Here is a 13,992-nt window from a genome sequence, read left to right on the forward strand (position 1 = left end):
GAGCAGCTCCCAGCATTAAAGCAACAATATTTCTAATGGCTTTTGAGCCTGACAGCAGGAGTCAGTGTGTGTCATTCTTTCTTTCTTTTTCATCCCCCCCTCCTGCACTGACCACGGGCTGCATGGTTGTTCCGGGGATCATGAACTGCATCTGCTGAGCCAACATGGCGGCCGCCGTCTTCTGCTGGATCAGGTTGTTCCGGCCGTTGATCTCCAGCTGGGTCTTCAGGTGAGCCGGAGGGTGGAGGTATTTGCAGTTCTCTCGCGTGCAGCGTCCCTGAGAACAAAGAACACGCAAAAAAAAAAAAGTTGGAAAGATTTTCAAAACAGAACCTAAAGCGTTATGCAAATGGCGAGCGCGAAAAGACCACAAGAAGCAACTTTGTGTCAATCCTGCGGAACAGAAGCTTCTGGTCTCTGTAAAGAAGCATTTTTTTTTCTGATTTTAAAAGATAAAAAAAAAAAAACAGCGCTTGATTTGCCAGCTTGTTATTTCTGCTTGGTGTTGGTCGCGCTTTCATCAAAAACACGCCGCCCACCAAGTCGTAGGGGCGGACGGGGAAAAATGAGGACGAAAAGAAGGATGAAGGCTGGAGCTCTTGTTCTTGTCGATCTCGGAAATTCATCTGAAAGTCAGACAGATGTGGTCGCACGGACGGTCGGCCTCGCCGAAATCCCGCCGGACAAACACAATTAGTCTGCCAAAGCAGAGGCCAGTGTCTAACACACGACGATCCACCACCACGGGGGAGCTAAATGCAAGAATGAGAGAGGCTGACCTGAGGGAAGATGGGAAGGAAATCTGGGTGCAGGCATGCAGAGTGGACTGATATGGATTAGACACAAGACAGAGCGGGAGAGGACACGACATGGCAGGCATGACACGGCGGGTCTCGGCTAATGTGAAAAAGGGAAAAGGGAAGCGGCGATAAATTAGAATCAGTGTAGCGTGAGGAGGTCTGCTGCTCTGTCTAAATAGCTCTTAACTCCGTGACACAGAGCAGCTTCAGCACCGTGTCCCAATTAGCAACATCCCCTCTCATCGCAATCCCGCTAATTTCCTCTTATGAGGAAATATGACAGGCCTGCCCAGTGTCAACACTCTGATCGGTAATGGCTGAGTTTAATTACTCGCGAGCGTGTGTGTCCATGTGTGTGTCCTGAACGCGTCACATAAAACAACAGGATACAAAAGAAGTTCTCGCAATTTATTTATTTACCTGATAACCACCAAAATAGGACGATTTGTGATTCATGCCACACTTAGATTTAGGTCTGGGCTTTGACTAGGCCATAAATAAACTATGATACAAACATTCAGGAGCTACCTTTCCGATCCACCTCAACGCTTGTTCTGGCAAAAATCAAATGTATTTGGAGCCGCAAAACGCACAAAAAAAGATAACATGATTTTCATTATAATTTTTGCTCATGTTGAGAAAATATGTTTTACTTTTTAAATTGAAGATGTTTGTTTTTATTTTCCAGCTCTATTCCAGTTTAAATTCGGCTTCAAATTCTATATTTAGGTCGTAAAAACAAAGAAAAATATAAAAAAAAAACATTATAAATACACTTTATTCAATGGAACAATCCTTATTTATGCAAAAATGGTGTCAAGAAAGAATTGTGTATAAATAGAGAAGGGAAATTAAATGTCATGAAGGCAGGAAGTGTTCCAGTAGCAGTCAGCCTTCCAGTTAACCTGAAGAAGCCTCCGACTGACTTTTGCAGCCTCACAAGTTTTTCTTCAGATTGTCACTATTAGCAAATTCATTTTCCATTCCAAATCAGCCTCTAGTCACACCGCTCTAGTCAGGTCGCAGTAATTAGGGTTATATTAAAATGCAAATCACAGTTCTGTGGGACAACTCCAACTAGCGTTACGGACGCATCCCATGGGAGTTTGACGCAAAAATGAACAGCAGAATAATATGGATTATTTCTGTTCACATCTGGTAGCTCAGTAGTGCTGCGACAGGGATTTGGTGCTGATGCTCAACCTGCTCCAGAGCTTTGTTCTTTCCTCTACGATACGTGGGCAGACAAACAGAAAAAAATACTTTTAATCAACCACGGCTCTAGGTATAATCCTGTTTCGCAGTGCAAACAGCCAATGCTCTCCAAGTCTCGTCGAGGGGAGAAGTAATAAAAAACGGGCTTTCTTGTGCTGCAGGAGCGATATGAAAAGCAGCCCACAGAGCTTCAAACACCGTCGGCGACGTTACAGTAGCTTTTCACTTAAAAGGTCCGAACGTTAATGTTTCTACACCTGTGTGACCTATGAACTCTGCTGTAATGATGCTGAGGCAGCCTCAAAGACCAGATGTAAGAGCTGCAGTGAGCCACCGATGCGCTCACGCTCCTCCTTCATGCTTCGAGCACACACACAATCACACCTTCCCACACACGCGCATACCAAATCACTAGCAAGTCTCACACACACAATCATAGGCATGCGTGCGCACAGAAATCCGGAGCGTCTGCTCGGACTTCTTCAAAACAGAGGAATAAAGTCACCCGTTTAACCCGACAACTGAACGCAAAGAAAAAGAAGTAATAATTGGACCCTCATGATTTGCACCATGAAATGATGCGGTGGCCTCGCGCATCAGCGGGCACCAGGAAGAAAGCGTAGGCCGGCGCGAGTGTGCGGGGCGGGGGGGGGGGGGATCGCGTGGGAGGGTGTGAGAAAGGGGAGCCGGAGCCGGGTGCTGAAGCTCCGTTCTGGACGTCATCCCAGACCGAGGCTGCAGGGAAGCACGCCGTCGCCATGGCGCCCTGCAGAGATCAAAACAAACCCAAGACCCTCCTGATGAACTTAGGTAGACTCAGAAGGAAGGCAGCCACTCTTCGCTTTTGGCCTGTATTCTGTTTGTTTGCAGCCAGAGCAGGAGAGAGAGATGCTTCATGGAATTGCTTATCGTTTGAAGCAATGAAGTAAAACTGCGGTGAAGAGACTTGGGAGAGTGGTTCAAATCTCACTAAGTGCAGGCTTTTGCTTTTTTTTTTTTTTTTACCGGAAAACCACCTCGACTTCAAGTATTTGGTTTGACAGCCATCTCAAACTGCTCCGGTCTTTGCAGAAATTTCTATTGTTCCTCTCTTCCTTTGTCTCAGGGGCTGCCACTGTACTAATAATCTTAATGTTATATTATGAAAATCTGTGAATGGAGAAAAGCGTTGAGCTTCACTGCGTTTTATTTGGTTCTCATCAAGTCAAAGGTTAAGATGAAAAAAGAAAAAAAAAGACATATATGGACAATCTTTGGGCTGGATGTGTTTGCCAGTAAAATATTATAAAGAGAAAGCGCTCAAGTTTTTCTTAGTTAATGCCGTTTGTAAAGCTGTTTAACACACTGATCAAACTATCATATGCATACATCAAACATATTCCACTTTGGATGTAATTAAGTTAAATGTGTAAGAAAAGAAACAATACTCTAAATAAGGAATTTGCATATCAAATTCATTCTTAAATTGGCTAATTAAGTCATAATTAGAGAGCGAGCGTGCCTATTTGAAATCAGCAAATTGCCCCAAAACCTTCTATTTTCAGGAAATGAAGAACTATTTATGTATTATTACACAATCTGCCGCAGTCATTTTGTTTTCAAAGGATTTTTAGCATACTGCCCAAATAACCTATTACTATAATAACGTATTGCCAGAAAGCGATTATATTATTGGCCCAAAAACCTCATTACATTTTTGGCCAGTTATTATGTTATTGGCTTTAATATGTTTAAAATGGACCAAATTATTAAGCCACAGGCTGTTATTACATTATTGGTTGCTAAAGGGCGTAACTACGTTCAGATAAGCTCAAAAATTACTTGTTGCTATGGAGATTTATGATCACAAGATGCAATATGGTGGAGATTTTTGAAAATGTCTATTAGCATCATCTTCACTGTCATCAATGGCTGAAATAAATCTGGATTATTCTTTAAATCTTTTTAAACCTAACTGTAGATGTTAGTTAGTTAGTTAGTTAGTTAGTTAGTTAGTTAATTAGTTAGTTAGTTAGTTAGTTAGTTAGTTAATTAGTTAGTTAGTTCTTTACTCTTTTCCACTTTACAGAGTGTTTCAGTTTATTCACTCCCCAGGGAAACAAGAAGTCATGGATTACTGATTTTAAATAAATCTAAATAATTACTCTAAAATTTAATAAGTTACTGAGATTTGCAGGGTGTCATCATACAAATCAAATGTAAGTACAGACATTTAATAAATCTAAATATTATTAAACAGTCAATTTATTTTAGGAACTTTATCACTAGTAAAACCCATCATATAGATTTAATTACAAACTAATGAATAATTAAAAAGCCTTTACTTCTGTTAAATATACTTATTTTCCAATTACATTACTGAAAACATGACACTTAAAATACGAAAATTGTGTCACCCCAATAAAAAATAATAAAAAAAACAATACAAAAATGTGGGCTTTAAGAAAATCCTAAATTGCTTAAAGGTACTTTTAATAGGGCGCATATTCTAATTTCCTGAATAAGACAGTAACGTAGAACTTTTTCTTGACATTTAAAATGGTAGCAGGCATTTTATGATGAACTGCATAAATGAACACAGTGAAGAAAATCTAGGTTATGCAGGCACAGATAAAAGTGAAAACTCAAATGATAAATCTACAAAACCACAAACAAACTATAAAGCTATATTAAAAACCACCATAAACTCGTTCACGGTGCGCTCTGGCTTCAAGCAGCTGTTTATGAAAAGAACGGCTGAGAACACCTCAGCGGTTCACGCAGCCGCCTTAGGTGTAGTCATAGCTACAAGGTGAAATTACACCTTTTCACCGAGGACCTGCTCACGCGGCTGCTTATTATCGTAGGCATGACGGTGTCTCCCATGTGTGCGGACGCAATGATCCATGTTTTGGGATGGGTTAATAACTGCTGTGATTTAGATTGGATAATCACCCCCTTGCATGGCGGGGAGAAACAAACGTCAAGGAGGGAGTGATCAGAGACAAACGATCAGGTGCTTCCTGACAGGGAAAGCTGCTCACAACATCTAGCTCAGTTATCATTTAGAAAATCAACTCATACACACAATTTTGCTTATTTTTAGAACTTAAGAAAGTGACTTGTTTAATCTTTAAAGGGGGAATAAAATCTGGACAACATTTCTGCTACTGCCTGGTCCTTCACTAGTGTGTTCAAACACTGAATTTCTTAATAACCAGAATTCACTTTATATACAACGACAGATCTTTGCTGTCGGCTACTGCGGCGATTTAGATTTCGCCAATGCACAGATGGGGGCACAGAAAAGAAAACAAACAAGGCAAACATTTATCATAGTAAACATGCTGCCATGGGGAGACAAAATAAAACTGTAATGGAGGGAAGAGAGGGACATTATATCTCCTCAAACATGACATAGAGATCACAGTATTTAGCTGAGCGAACTGTGATGTTTGGATTTATTTTAGCTCCAGCTGGGAGAAAACCTGAAAGGGAATGAATGATGGTGCCACCACCATGTTTCACTGTGGATGTGCCGTGTTCAGAGTGCTAGTTTCCCACAACACAAAAGGTTCACCTGACGAGCGCACCTGGTCAGTTATGTCTTCGTTGGGTTTCATCCCAAGTGCCAGGGACTTTTGCCTGTCGCTGCTGTTTGTCGCTCCCTGTTTGTTGACAGTTAACTAGCTAGCTAGCTAGCACGGTTTTATTGTTAGCTAATTAGCAGAAGCCTCAACTGCCTGGAGTGGCAGAACACAATGAGGGGGAAAAATGCCAACTCAAATTGTTTTAAGAATTTGAGACATTTTAAGGTCTTAATTTTAGACACAGGAATTTAAGACTTCATGGATGCAAGGACGCCCTGAACCCTGCTGGACTAAAAGAAGCAGAGAAATGTTTTCAGGCTGATTCCATGTCCATCTGCTTGACTTTCAGCAAGATTCCTCAACAACTACCCAGCTGCGTTCAGGGAAGCTCATTGGAGAGGTGGAACATAGCCATATCTCTTGCTAGAAGGCCTTTCCGCGACCCCCTGCCATCTCCTTCATTGGTGAATGGTCAGAGCGATGGCCGTTGTGTGTCTGTGGGTGGCGCAGACACAGAGGTCCAGTCTTCCGCCCTGCTCTGAAGAATAGCGCTTCAGTTGTGGGCCTCTCCCTTCACCACTGTAACATTTGCATTTTCCTCCCTCAATGGGTGCTTTATTTTAAGGTCTGCCCAAGAGAGAAAGAGAGGCCGCCTATAGGCCGCCGCCAACCGAGGAGCTGTAAAAGTCCTCATAAACGTGACTAGGAACGCCTTCGCGTTGCACCGCTGTGCTTCTAGTAGGACTTAATAAGAAAGCTGGTGTCCTGGTGCGTTTCCAAGATGGATATGCATAAAAGAAGCAATTGCTTCCTTTCCCTCATCAACACTTCAACCTAAGAAACAATATTGACGCATTACGAAACACCTAGGGAATCAGCAATGTGTGTGTGTGTGCATTTAATTCCACAGTACGCCTTCGGTTTATTCCTTTAGCTTTGCATATCTTAAGTCCTGGTGTCTTAACAGTGATGACTTGATCAATGAGAGTCTGTCTGGCGTTATTGGCAAGATGCTGTCCAGAAAGGACGATCCCAAAGAAAGAGCTTAGAAACAAGTAGGGTCAGCAGTAAAAAGCGAGCCTTTTCTTAGTTAAAGACAACAGAGCAACGTTTTCTCTAAGGAAGCAGTACCTGCGGACAAAAACACACTGAAATCAGCCAAAGTTTTCAGGCGGCACTGTGACGCCACCACAGATGCACAAGGGCGCGATACCTTTATGTGCAAACGGAAGGCCTCTGTAAGGAGCTGACGCAAATCTTTCTGACATGAAATCTTTGAAAAGTGTAATCTCCTTCCAGCTTAGCCGAAGAACCTCCTGTATTCCTTCCTTCTGAATCTCCTCACATCTCGGTTGTCTCAGTGTACTTCAGTGCCTGTCTCTGTAGTGTGCCATTTATGTCTACCCTGCAGGTCAGTTGCCATGTTAAAAAATAGCACAAAAACCTGTTTCACGCCGTTCTGTTTTGTGCTTGATGTTTTGCTTACAGATGTTTGTATGAGTGGCTATAAATATCCACACAGAAGATCTTCTAGCTATACAGACACAAAGGAGATTCAGGTTCCAGGTGTTGGTGACTTACATTTACATTTCTCACACAGAAAACAGCTGCTGCTGGATTGCCTATTTTAGACCTTCTCATCCCGTCTCCCATTTGGTTCTTAGTATCTATGTACTAATCTTGTCATGTCCAAATCTGAAGCAATATTAGGGCTCCTTTATGTTTTTCATACTATTAAATTCCTAGAGTTCTTAAGAGTTACGGTGGTGGTCAGGCTTTAAAAATGGGAGGAAGTAGGAAAGGAAGAAAGGAAGGAAGGGAGGAGAAAAGAAAGACGGTCGGCCAGATGGATGTATGGATGCATAAATGGATGGCAATTAAATGAAATGATAGACGCGCACGAGCAGACGGCAATCAAATGGACGGACGGACGGATGTTTGTTCCTGATCATCACTTGTTCTTGATGGTCATACCCTCCTCTTGTCCTGGCTCAATTTACTCAAAGGCTCTCCACAGACACCAACCGGTGCTTATGGGATGCCCTGTGGCTGCTCACCTGGAAACCACTTTGAAGCAAGCCTCCCATCCATAGGTCGCCAGCACTTCTGTGCTCAGAAGACCGAAAAAGGTCCCGGTTAAGTAGTGTGGCCCTGGGTGCACATGGACAGGGATCTGCTTCATCCTCCAAGACAGAGAGAGACTCCTCTTGAGGATCTTGTTTTGTTTTTGCCTGGCTCTAATGGATTGGTTTGAACTAATGGGTCCGTTCGAAGCGCTGCTGCCCCAGGACTGCAGGAAACACTGAAAATCCATTTTGAAATGATAGCCAAAAGCTTTTTGCTTACATTTCGACTGGTAATGGAGATCAAAGATCAATGTTGAGTACTGGGTAAGCGCTAGTCATTTAAATGTAAAAAACAAAGCTGCTGTAAAAGCTCAGCACCAGGTTCATTTCAGCTTTAATTATGCCGTACGCAGGTACGTCTGCTTGCCGATGAGATTACACTGCTATTAAAAATAATAAGTAAGGACACAAACATAATATCACGCAGCGGACCTGTTACAATTGAAATTACATTTCCTTTCACCCACACTTAAAGCAGACACATAAGACGTTGCATCAGCGGTAATTAAGTGTATTTGTTTCACCAGTTGTAATCCCGCAGATGAAGGAGTGGCACTGCTGCTGACACGCCTGAGATTACCCAAGGATTAAAAAAAAAAAAAAAAACAGAAAAGGAGACAGAGACAGAAGGGTGAGATTTAGGCGTGATAAACTATATTGCAATGTTTCTTCTTGTTTGTCCTTGGATATCACCACATCTTTCTTCACTGAAAGCAAACACACCTCACAAGCTGAGGTGTGTATGAAGTACCTGAAGCATCAGAATCTCCCCCATCTTTAACGTTTCGCCCGCCGTTTCTTTGATTGCGTTGTTTTTTTTCCCCAGTAGGTCTGTGCGGTAACGTCTCAGAATAGCAGCAGAGAGGGGTGTGCATCAGCTGAAGATCACATGCCTGTGTTATCATCATGCAGCACTGGCTCTCTTGGAGCTTGTGATCAGCTAACTCAGGTCAGGCACTTATTGAATTCCAAGTGATACTTCAAAGAACGGTGCTATACAGGATGAAAATAGGGTTGAGACTAAGATTTCTGCTGAATGTTGTGTGATTTAACCACCATTCCAGGTTTAACGCTTACACCGAGTGCTACGGTTTAGAATTTAGTCCATCAACTGAGTTTTGATTTTACTGGAAAACAGAGGGGAAAAACAAAATTTAGCTGCTGGTTGAGGTACTGCGGGGTATCTGCAGGTTTCAGCAAGTCAAATGTAAGACTTTAAGGCCTTTTTGAATAAAATGTGAAGCGTTTTATTCCCTATATTTATAGAAAACTATAAATATAGGGGATGGTTGGGGCTGGCAGCAGAAGTGAGCCAGTTGCAAAAACAAATATCGCCCAGTCAAATGGATATATCCACCAATGATTGTCCCAAAAAGGTAGCTAGATAGCTAACTAGCAAGTGTATATTAGCAGCTACTTCCTATGCGCCTTTAGTCAGTCACTTTTAAAAGAGAACAGAAGAAAAAAATCTACATACAAGTTGAATAGTCCTCCCACAACATCAGACCTGTAATTAGCATATTAAAGACCAACTTAGATTTTTTTATTAACTTAAGACAGTTTAAAGCCTTCAAGTTAGTGATTTTCACCTAGTGGCAATTGGCAATTAAATTTTTCCATAACAGTACAACGCCAGCTCTGAATCTCTGCGTTTCTTTTGAGCGATGGTCCCGTTGTGAGGCACCTGCTAATCCAGCCGGACGCCGGAGTCCTGCTTCAGTTAATCTGATCATCTGACACCTGCTGAGACATGAAACCCACCCTCTAGACTTATTTAATCTCCACATACAAGCAGGCATCAATGCATGGAGGGTCACCCTCTAGCTAGAATTTCCAGGGTTAGATTACGATACTGCAGTGAAAGCTTATTATTGTTAATTTTTAGGGGATTTTTTTACACGTCTTTTCTTGGGGTGCCAACAAATTTGCCTGCATCCGGACACTTAAAATGAGATGATTGTCTTACTTTCCCACACCTTTAGATCTCTCTGCAAGTCCTGCAGCTTACAGGCAATGTCAAACTGGTGAAAGAGTCCACGGAAGTAGGTTAGGTGGCGTTGATGGCCCACTTTGAAAAGAACTGTGTCGCATCCCCCAAGAGGGACGCAGCAGAAAGGTCTCACTTCAATTCCCTCGTTTTTTACATTTACAAACAGATTTCAAACACTCCTTAATGAACAAAGCTGAAACAAAACAAAACTGCTCGAGTGGCTAGTAGCGAGCGAACAATTTGGGACAACGCGCAAACTGAGAGGTCCGCGCTACACCTCGACGGTATCGACAGCACGTCTAAGCGTGTTGAAGAGTTGTGTAAATCCATACAACAGATAAAAGAGGATAATGAGATGGACGGGAGAGAGCAGATCTATTCATCAAAGCCTCTTTCTAACACACTCAGCAGATAGGAGCAGAAATGTTGCATGGCTGCTTACTCTCCAGTTTTGAGATTAAAGCTTTGGTTGCTGGCAAAAAAAAAAAAAAAAAAAAGTTGAGATGTACAGTTTTTTTTTTTTCCTTACAGTCTTCAAGAATCCGGATACTAGTGTAATAATTTTAAATCACACTAATATTTGTGTCAGAACTGTTTGATAATGCTGGACTTGATGCTCTCTGCATCTATTTGATCATTAGCAACGAATAGTTAGCGAAAATAATCTAAGTACAAATGAGGCAAGGTTGGTTTGAATAGCTTTTCTTCTTTGTTGAATAAAATAATCTTATGGGAACTGTTAATTTCTATTTACTTTGATTATCTTTGATATTAAAATGTGTTTGACGAATCAGGAAAAGAACCACATAGAGGAAATACACATTTTTCACGCCGCTGTGACTATATCAACTTGATTTTCATCTAGAAAACCAAAGGGGAATAAGCCTCAGTGCCGCCTAGACGGGCATGTTGTTTGTCGGCGGCGATGATGAGGCCTCTGAGATGTCTGTTAACTCCTCTGGGCTGAAGAGGCTCTAATCCCAAATGAAAACGATGAAAACAGGCTTCATATGACTGAGAAAAATAATCGAGGAAGCTGCACAAGTTGCTTCTGCTTGATAAAGTAAAGTTGAGATCAATAAACGAGTGCATACTGGTTCGGTTTTAACAACTCTTGAATGTTGCCTCGTTTTTTTCCCCCATATCCTCACGTCACACCTTCATTTTCTCGCTCGCCGTGACTCCACCGTACGCTGCGGTGGTGCCCGCTGCCAATTAGTGTCCTCCACCTGTCACTGTGGGTCACCAGTGCAGGCATCTGTTGGGTGTGAAACCGGCCGTCTCACTTTCATCAGTGATCTTTAGACTCTGCTGCTCTCTCTCTCTCTGTCTCTCTCCACTCAGACAAACACAAGCTCTTGCTGTACTGGCCTGAAGTTGACCTTGATGGTATGGTCACCATGCCAAATGGTCGGAAAGAGGGAGGAGAGGGTTGCATATGATATCCTCTAGCTCAGACAGTGCATAACTGTCTAACCCAGTGTTTCTCAACCCTGGTCCTCACCGCCCCCCTGCTCTGCATGTTTTAGATGTGCCTCTATTCCAGAACAGCTGATTCAAATGATTGCATGACCATCAAGTAATGCAGAAGCCTGTTAATCACCCAGAGACACAATTCAGGTGTGTAGCAGAAGGGAAATACCTAAAACATGCAGGACAGGGGGGCGGTGAGGACCAGGGTTTTGAAACACTGGTCTAACCCTACATTAACCCTTGTAGATAACTGTAACGTCCAAGTCCCTGTTATCCGATATCAAACAATGGTTTACAATAAGCGAGTTACGATAACTTACCTACAACAACCCCTATATCTGGATTTCTGTTGGGAAAGTCAAAGGCTTCTTGCTAAAACTGATCTCATCATCCAGTACGGCTGGAATGAGTGCAAAACACAACCACTGCTGCAGGAATGACAATGACGTTTAAAACACCCCACCAAATACTGCATACAAGCAAACTTTTTGAGTTTGTAATTCTTTAGGAATTGACTTGATAGCAATAAGTTCTGCTGCTCTACCGTACAACTTCAGCTTCTAGAAGCTGGCAGGCAGCTGAATACAATGGCTAAAGAACTCAGATTGTCAAGGGCCGATGTCCTGCAGCTTTTAGACGTGTCCTTGAACTTAGTCTATTATCCTGTTTGTGTGTGTTTTCAGCTGCTGTTTATCACTAATATCGCAATGTCACTGTCTCATCAGGTCAAGACGGGTTAAGAGGGGAATTTATTATGCAGACGACGCAACGGTTTTTTTAAAATCCCTGCAAACACATGTCCTCGCAGGGGACCAGGAAGTCACACCAGGCCTGGATTGTGACACAGACCAGCAGTCGTTTAGACAAAGAAAAAACCAGAAACCCATTGTTCTGCGGGTCCCCTAAAGATTTCTGCATTTTTGTTGCCTCATTAGATGAGGCCAATTAGGAAGATCTCTGTCTCATTAAAAAGGTTGGCCCCTGGGAGACAGCCAGGCTTGTCTGTCTAGCTGTTTGTAGCTCCCAAGGTGAGAGTGTGCATCCGTTTCAACTTGACAGGGACTGCATGGAAACTGGTTAGCATGTTTAGGAGTGAGTTCCATCATTTTTCTAATAAGAAAGTCATTAAGGAAGCCCGGAGGACGCAATCAATACACGTCTTTGCACCCAAATGTTTAATTTAGATCAGGCTAAACACCATATCTCTTAATATATTAGCAATGTAGCTAACATATTGTGGCGAGCATCTGTGACCTTTTTAGATGCCACTACTGACTTCCTGAGCAATGTATGCATTCGAAAGGATGTAAGATGAGACAAGGCCGCATAGGCAAGCAAATAAATGCCTCTCTCAGAAAACCTGAGTCTGTCTCTAAGTGATGATCAAAAAGATGCATCAATAATTAATGAGACCACTACTGAAAGGTCAAGAGCACAGCGAGTCTCCTGCCTGACTCACGATAGATCTGCCTTCAGCTTTGCTGCAGAGGTGCTCGCGAACAGCAGCAACTACTGCAGCGCTAAGGCAATTTGAGTCCAGCTGGCTTTGAAATCAAATGTGAGGAAAGAATTGATTCTGCAGCACTGATTTAGGCTGCCGTTTTCTACGCGGAGGGGAGGGAGGGGTGGCGGAGAATCGAGCACTTTATCAGCACTGTGGGCAGCAGAGAGAGTGATGGAAAACGAGGATGACTCAGAGCTAGTGGGTGGACTTAGACCAGGTGAGACATTGGTACAGCAGATGGGCAGTTTTTCAGTTCTCAGGCTTTCCATTGTGTGTCAGGCGGCTCATAGGGCGAAGAGCAGTGAAAATTGATTCTATTGTGGAAGAAAGTCATGGTGGGGGAAAAAAAATTACAAAGGGTTTTTGTTTTGTAACTTTCCATAATGAAATTAGGAAATTCCATAACTTTAATGAGGTAATAAAACAAAACAAAAAAATCCTAAAAAAAATATTTTTATCTTACAGAAATAACTTGAACTATTTCCTCGTGAGTGATTTTTATTTTCAGACTTGGAATATGTTTAAATGAAATTCCAGATCCTTAAAAGTTAAGTAAATGTTGCCTATAAATGGATCTCTAGTTACTTAGCAAATAGAAATCAGATTGTAGAGATAAACAATGTTGTATCTCACTTAGGTTAAATAAACTGTGGAGTACTAGTAGATGAATTATGACTTTAAAAAAAAAAAAAAAAATATATATATATATATATATATATATATATATAATGTTCTCACGATGTATATTGAAGTAGATTGACTCAGTAGAGTAGTGTATCATTACAAAGATAATGTACCTGTTTTTCTGTACTATTATTTTTGCCTGTTTTGTCTTTAAAGGTGTGTCTGTATGAATGGTTGATTGACGCTTACTTGCTTATGATATATTGAACTGACTTTTGAGAGAAGGGGCAGACTAAGATTTTTTTTCATTCAAACTTTTGTTAATATCAACATGACATATTCATATTAAACTGTAAATGCATTAAAATAAATAAATAAAAGGTTTGTTTTTATTTCCGATTTCTGCTTGGTTTTGGTCGCTAACCCGCATGAATACCGGAGGTCCATTGCAGCCTCACATTAGGATCAAGTCGGAGGGAACGCCAGCGATCGCCGCGCCGCATGCATTCCCCTCCACATGTTTGCTCTGCCCAGGGTGTGGCCCCGTTTGAGAGGATTACACAGAGGAATGCAGGCGAGCCCATCTTTTTAAAACAAGAGGCCACGGGCGTAAAGTTCATGTCTAACAGAGCGTCTGCGAAGTTCCAAACGACGCCGGTGCGCGCACCGATGATAGGGGTTCCTACAGTTA

At 42.1% G+C, this 13,992-nt stretch overlaps 1 protein-coding gene across 12 annotated transcripts in view; it reads right to left on the minus strand.

Moving 5' to 3' along the window:
- Nucleotides 1–13,992, minus strand: part of mbnl2 (muscleblind-like splicing regulator 2) — a 40,165-nt gene that overhangs the window by 13,212 nt on the left and 12,961 nt on the right. For all 12 annotated transcript variants that reach the window (XM_015050146.1, XM_015050147.1, XM_015050149.1 and 9 more), the window contains exon 3: nucleotides 113–277. In XM_015050146.1, the coding sequence (XP_014905632.1) occupies nucleotides 113–277 (165 nt within the window). The remainder of the gene's footprint in view (nucleotides 1–112; nucleotides 278–13,992) is intronic.

Source organism: Poecilia latipinna, unplaced genomic scaffold (assembly GCF_001443285.1).
Source record: "Poecilia latipinna isolate Pla-1442-1.1 unplaced genomic scaffold, P_latipinna-1.0 Scaffold978, whole genome shotgun sequence".
In the NCBI taxonomy this organism is placed as follows: domain Eukaryota; kingdom Metazoa; phylum Chordata; class Actinopteri; order Cyprinodontiformes; family Poeciliidae; genus Poecilia; species Poecilia latipinna.